Below are 7,500 nucleotides of genomic sequence, written 5' to 3'. Positions count from 1 at the left end.
GTGTTTCTTCTTCTTCTTCTTTTTCTTTGTTCATGGGCTGAAACTCCCACGTTCACTCATGTTTTTGCACGAGTGGATTTTTACGTTCATGATCGATAAGGAGCACACGACATTTATTGACTCATTTCAGCGCAATTTTATATTTGGTAGCCTTAATGGCTTCTCAAAATGTACTAGCCAGAGAACAAATGTTACTAGCCAAACCAAAAAGATTGTTTCAGCAACTTTACTCTCATTTGGCGAGGAGATGAACATTTTCTACTCGCCAGTTACACGTTTCTACTCGCCATGGCGAGTAAAAGACTCGCCACTTTCATGCGTGTAGAGTGCTGACAAGATGTACTTCGGCTGTACTTTGTTCCATACTAAGCGCTGAGATTTGTCAATATTACGCACTTTGAAGTACATATGACATCTTGAAACTTGCTTGTGCGTGGTCTAGATTTTCGTTGGGGTAAGGGTTGCTTCAAATTGTGCGAAAATTGTAACAACAATAGAGAAATGAATTAAAAAAAATGAAAATGAAGAAAACACACAAACAAACAAATAAAGAGATAAATGAAGGGTTTTTTTCCGTTATTGAATAACATTTTAAAATACAGTGAGTCTTTGATAACACACATTCTCCCGTTTTGGATTTGATGTGTTCAATTTTCTTTTGTGCGGATATTTTGTTGTCATAATTATGTTATGTAATGTCAATCTTTTGTTCTTTGATTTTAAGGCGCGTAGAGAAGTCCGAATAGCTTAATCATCATTTGAGCAATGGTTCAGGCACAGGTAAATCAGAAAAATGATCTCACAGCACCTACCCCCCACAACAACCTCCTCAATCACAAAGGAATCCACCCGGGGTAGAAATAGTCCCTGCCATCGGGGTGGAAGCAGCTACCGATGTAAGTCCCGTTGACAAGAAAGTCCTTCATGTAGACAACAGTCCGAGCTCTGGTCAGATACCCGACCCACCACGAGTAGGTCCCGAAACTCACCACCCTGTGCGCCATCGAGGACAGCGTCAACATGTCAACAGCCGCCGACCGCGGCGCTAAACAGTGCACGTGAGACACGCTGGACAGTTTCTGCTGGCACCATTCTGGGCTGTCACTGCCCACCACGAACACCGCATCGGGGTACAGAGCTTTGAAAAAGGCCATGGACCGGTTGACGAAGGCTTGGGACACTAAAGGGTAGCCTAGTTTCTTGTTACGTTCCGCGGTCAAGTCGCCGCGACGAAGATGCATAGCGACGAGCGTGGAAGAGTTGTACTTGCGCCTGAGGTCGTTGACGATTCGAGAAGATTCGTTGCGAATGGCGTCAGAGAAGGTGAGGGCTTGTCGGATTTCGGCCTGGTGGTCGTCGAAGTATCTGTAAGACTGAAGATAGAGGCCGACCTTGAAGTCTTTGGAGGGGTCAAGCTTGGTCAAACTTTCCTCCCACTTGCAGCACGTCTTTTCCCCGACGCTCGCCGCCTTGTCGCAGCGCGCGTGAAGTTGGGTGTAGTTGACGGAAGGATCGCCAAAGTGCTTCAGCACTGAGGGAAGGTGCACGCTGCCGATGAAGACTGGTGTTCGGTGCAAGGTCAAGGCTAGCCCTAGAGTGCTGGCGTACTGGAAGAGTTCGTTGCCGAGTCGACCCGTGAATCTCACGCAAAGAAGCTTCTTGGACGTATCCGTTGTATTCGATGACGGCGTAGACGATGTCGATGAAACGACATTCCGGTTAGAGGAGGAGTTCTTTTCAGACTCCAGGGTCTGTTCCGAAACTTTAGTCACTTTCTGTGAACGAGGCTTAGATATTTCCCGTGTTTTCAAAATGAGGCTGGAATTTTCCACTGTCACGTTTCCGGTTCCATTCAGTTTCAAACTCGACAATTTTGCGACAGACGATCCTTCAGAAGAGACGTTATCCCCCAATGAAAACCCTACAGAAATTGATTTTAACCTATTTTTAGCAACTTCTTCCCTGGTCGAAGTTCCCTTGGAATTCTCAGATAATTTCGACATGCGGACGTTTCCCGACGCATGTTCAAACGTGGGCCTGCCCTGGTGAACATTCAACAATTTTTCTGATTGTCGCACACTTGTGCCATTTACAAACAAAAGTTGTCGCCCTTCTTTCGCCCCGTGTCGCGAATCGTCTGGGCCTGAATCAGCTGTGTTTTCTTGCTCTCTTTGTAGGGAGGACTGCAGGTCAGCAGGCCGGGAATGGAGGTGCCAGACACCGAATACCAAGATCGTTCCGCATCCATAGAGGAACAGTTCTGCAACACAGCCAAAGAGGAACATTGTACATTTTAAGGAGCTTATTGTCCGTCAGGTCTTAATTGCCTATATTGGACATGAATTGGTTTATACGATTCGAGTTTTACGCCCTCACGGCTTTTGGATGTATGCGTGTTTAGGTGGTATCAGCCATCTGCATTTATGGTAGAATGACCAAGATCTTTAACGTGACACGGGGGTGGGAGATGGATACCGTCTCTGGGTCTGCACATAAAGTTGACCCGTGTCCGTCCCGGCCCGGATTCGAACCAGCGACCTCTCGATCACAAGTCCAGTGCTCTACCACCTGAGCTACCCGGGCCCCCAGGAACATTGGTGAAAGACAGCGCCTTTTATATCAGAACCCCTCAAAATTACAACAAAAACCTACCATTATCGACCTTTATTACCAATTCAGTGCCCCATATGGCTTTTTGACCAATCAGGACGGATTCTAGGTGACCCTCTAAATGTTATAACGTTCAGGCAGGGACCCTTTTGTTTATCACGCTAAAAATTAACAAGACAAAGTAAAAATGTAATTCAACAATATCAGCGTGATTTATTCTAAAGAATGACACTTCAAATGCTGTCAGGTAATACTTTCTTTATCTAAAAAATACCGAAAAGCGAGTTTTGTCGGTGGGTGCGTAACGGAACAGCAAGGCACCGCCCATCGTCTGAGTGTGCAATGCCGACCGCTCACTTGAAATCTAAATGATCAAAGTTCGGAAAAATCAAGTGAAATTGCGCCACTCGCTTTACATCAAATGTATCTTTACGTCATTTCCCATCCGTCTGGAGTCGGTTCTAAATCTGTCGCTCTCTGTTCAACGAGAAAAAGCGAAGCAACCGAAACGCATGTTCAACATGGTTTATCTTGTGAGATTGTTGTGTGTCAAAGGCATTTGACCTGTGAATATTCATCACGTCAGGTGTGTTACTCTGATTGGCTGACTCGGGTCACGTGGGTTCGAATCCCGGCCGCGCCTGGTGGGTTAAGGTGGAGATTTTTCCGATCTCCCAGGTCAACTTATGTGCAGACCTGCTAGTGCCTTATCCCCCTTCGTGTGTACACGCAAGCACAAGACCAAGTGCGCACGGAAAAGATCCTGTAATCCATGTCAGAGTTCGGTGGGTTATAGAAACACGAAAATACCCAGCATGCTTCCTCCGAAAGCAGCGTATGGCTGCCTAAATGGTGGGGTAAAAACGGTCATACACGTAAAAATCGTGGGAGTTTCAGCCCACGAACGCAGAAGAAGAAATTGATGAGTTTGGTCATTAGAAATCTGAAAATTGTAATTTTATTTTTTTTAGATATCGATCTTTATCTTATTCTTCATTCTTTTCTAATTCCAAAAACATATAAATATGTTATATTTGGATTAAAAACAAGCTTTGAAAATTAAAAATATGAAAATGATGATTACCATTAAATGCTGATTATCCATTTAAAAACAATTTCATCTTACTTCGTGTCGGTTCCTGATTCCAAAAACATATAGATATGTTATGTTTGGATTAAAAACAAGCTCAAAAAGTAAAAAAAGAATAAAGATACAGAAAAGCGTGCTATCGTGCTCAGCGCAACCACTACCGCGCTATACTGGCTAGTCAATTTCACAGCCTTTTCCACGAGCGGGGGACTGGCATTGCTATACGGTCTTGGTGAAAAAAATGCAGTGCGCTCAGTTTCATTCTGTGAGTTCGACAGCTTGATTAAATGTTGTATTTACGCCTTACGCGACTTGTTTTCTTCTCCAATCCTAAAGGTTACAAACACTAACTTTGTTTACAGACCGAATCTTTTTAGGAGCAGTATAGTCGTGCTCTTCCCTGTTCATGGGGTGTTCCCCCCCCCCACCCCCTTGAAAAAAAAGTAAATGTTCTCGTCTGTTCTAGTTCCTGGCTGTCTTTTGCAATCCCTGTTTTTTGAGTCAATTCAACTGCAAGCTGCTTCATAAGAAAAAAGTGCAATAGTGCAATAAACGCAGACGTTTGTTTGATCTGGACTCAAGACCAAACCAAGGACACTGTGTACACATTACATGGGCGATTTAAATTTGCTCTGAGATGGACCTCTTGCAATACAATCGGTTTGAGTAAACACGGGGATTTGACGTATTGAGTCATCCTGTTCTTTCTTTCTTTAGATCACACATGCACGCACGTCGGAACGAACACGCCCCTAGACACGTTTCTAGACGGATATACACTGGAACAGACAGACAGACAGACAGACAGACAGACAGACAGACAGACAGACAGACACACACACACACAGACACACACACACACACACATACAGACACACATACAAACACACAGACAGACAAGACAGAGAGAAAGACAGACACATAGAAAAGCATGACCACACACACACACACAAACACACACACATACACACACACACACACATACACACACACACACACACACACACACACACACACAAAGATACGGCAACCACACACGAACGGACACTTGGGAGCACTTCCATGTGTCAATATTTCAAACACAGCTGACACAAAGCGTTTGAATGGTTGCTGTCAAGCAAAGCATTCATCACTTAGCCTTGATAAATATGAGTCAGACTGCATGGATTTAAAAAATAAATCTTTACGTAAAACTCACACAACCGGTCAACCCTTATTTCCATATTTTTTCAACCTTTAAAGTCATAGACGCTGACACCAAGTCTCGTGAAGTGAAATTACCACATTTAGTCAATCTGTGGAATTCACAGAATGAAATTAACAGGCTGCAAACCTTTTTTTCATCAAACCTTAATAGCTTTGTTCCCCGCGGATTTGCGCAAAGAAAGCGCTCAACGTGTGCTCAAAATAAGCGTGCAGAAAGTGACAAGCCAGTATAGCGCAGCGCTGATCAAGAAAGCGCACTTTTCTGTATTCTTTTTAACTTTCTGAGGTGGTTTTTAATCCAAAATATAACATATCTATATATTTTTGGAATCAGGAAATAAAAAAATAAGATGAAATTATTTTTGGATCGATTGCAAAGTTTTAATTTTAATTAGAATTGTGAGATTTTTAATGACCAAACTCATTAATTAGGTAATAAACTTCCACACTGAAATGTAATCGCAAAGTCTGGCTTCGTCGAAGATTGTTCGTACAAAATTTGAATCAATTTGATCAAAAAAGGAGAGAGTGACAGTGCTGCCTCAACTTTCACTTAAAGCCCGGGGGCCCGGTAGCTCAGTTGGTAGAGCACTGGACTTGTGATCGAAAGGTCGCAGGTTCGAATTCGGGCCGGGACGGACACGGGTCAACTTTATGTGCAGACCCAGAGACGGAAGCCATGTCCCACCCCCGTGTCATCACAATGGCACGTAAAAGACCTTGGTCATTCTGCCATAAGTGCAGGTGGCTGAATACACCTAAACACGCAGACACCTGGGTAGCGCGACTCCGTTGCTGCTAGCTTTCCACCGGGAGGAAGCGACCCGAATTTCCCAGCGATGGGACAATAAAGTAATGAAAAAAAAAGCCGGATATGACGTCATCAAAGACAGTTATTACAAAAAAGTGTGTGTGTGTGTGTGTGTGTGTGTGTGTGTGTGTGTGTGTGTGTGTGTGTGTGTGTGTGTGTGTATGTGTGTGTGTGTGTGTGTCACTTCGATCAATATTCCGAATAACATCTTGGATTACGTCAATATTCGTCCGTAACAAAAGTTTGAGGCTGCACTGTAGTGACAGCATTTCTCTTTTTATCAAATTTATTAAAAGATTTTGTCAAATAATTATTTACCCGGTCCGGACTGTAAGTTTTCTAATCCTAGAAGTGTGCAAAGTATTGGAATTTTTGGTTTAAATGTTGAAGAAATTGAAAATTTCATAACTTGATGGCGATTGAAAAGATTTCAATGAACACAAAACAAAAGTGAACAGGATGTTAATACTCGACATCGGCTGTTGCAATTAGATTGTATTACGTATTATTATATTAGATTTGTAAGTAGAAGATTGAATACACAAACACGCAGTACTTCTTTGAGAAATAATCAATCAATGAGGCTTATATCGCGCGTATTCCGTGGGTACAGTTCTGAGCGCAGGGATTTTTTATTTTTTTTATTTTTTGTATGCAATTTATATCGCGCACATATTCAAGGCGCAGGGATTTATTTATGCCGTGTGAGATGGAATTTTTTTTACACAATACGTCACGCATTCACATCGGCCAGCAGATTGCAGCCATTTCGGCGCATATCCTACTTTTCATGGCCTATTATTCCAAGTCACACGGGTATTTTGGTGGACATGTTTTATCAATGCCTATACAATTTTGCCAGGAAAGACCCTTTTGTCAATCGTGGGATCTTTAACGTGCACACCCCAATGTAGTGTACACGAAGGGACCTCGGGTTTTCGTCTCATCCGAAAGACTAGCACTTGAACCCACCACCTAGGTTAGGAAAGGGGGGGAGAAAATTGCTAACGCCCTGGCCCAGGGTCGAACTCGCAACCTCTCGCTTCCGAGCGCAAGCGCGTTACCACTCGGCCACTCGGTGACTGTTAAAAAAAGCTATAATTATGATTAACCAGCACTTGGAACATTTAGAGAGAAATTGTGTAATACAAGTACATACCATGAAAAAAGACAATATGTTGTCGGTTAATTATGAAACTAATAAGGCCAAAAAAAAAAAAAGGTCTGTTTACGATGCATAGGCCCAAAAAATAGGGTCGGTAGGTCGGGATTTTTTTATTTTTTATTTTTTTTCTCCAAAAAAACATATTTTTACGTTATTTTGCCAAAAAAACAAGATTTTTTTTTTTCTTTTCTTAAATGCCAAAAAAAGTCTAGGGTCGCGCGAAAAAACTAGGGTCGGTCGGGTTACCGTAAACAGACCTATTTTTTTTTTTTGGCCTAAGGAACTGTTTTTTTGTTTTTGTTTTTAGATAACGTCTGATAAGAATTAATTCAACTATGAGGCAATATTAGGTAGTAGATAATTATCTAATGCATTGGATGACGATACAGTGCCAGGGCCGGACCTAAGTCGGGTGAGAGGGGGGGGGGGGGTCACAATTGTGGTAGGGGTACATTAGTTGAGGGTGCGAAGGGGGGTCCGGGGGCATGCCTTTCCGGGATTTTGTTTGAAATCTAGATTTAAACTATGTGCAATCTGGCGCCCTCTGGGAGTATTTGTCATTATATCATTTTTCTACCCCTGGGGCATCCCCCCGGAAATTGTTTGGAATCTAGATTA

General features: G+C 42.8%; 1 protein-coding gene across 1 annotated transcript in view; it reads right to left on the bottom strand.

The window, feature by feature from the left end:
* Nucleotides 1-549: 549 nt before the first annotated feature.
* Nucleotides 550-7,500, bottom strand: part of LOC138973614 (galactoside alpha-(1,2)-fucosyltransferase 2-like) — a 16,708-nt gene continuing 9,757 nt past the window's right edge. The window contains exon 2 of the mRNA XM_070346332.1: nucleotides 550-2,260. Coding sequence (XP_070202433.1) covers nucleotides 834-2,260 — 1,427 coding nt within the window. The 3' untranslated portion in view covers nucleotides 550-833. The remainder of the gene's footprint in view (nucleotides 2,261-7,500) is intronic.

The sequence above is a fragment of the Littorina saxatilis genome, linkage group LG8 (assembly GCF_037325665.1).
Source record: "Littorina saxatilis isolate snail1 linkage group LG8, US_GU_Lsax_2.0, whole genome shotgun sequence".
NCBI classification, from domain to species: domain Eukaryota; kingdom Metazoa; phylum Mollusca; class Gastropoda; order Littorinimorpha; family Littorinidae; genus Littorina; species Littorina saxatilis.
The sequence above is the reverse complement of the archived record's forward strand: the minus strand, read 5'-3'. Positions and strand labels throughout refer to the sequence as shown.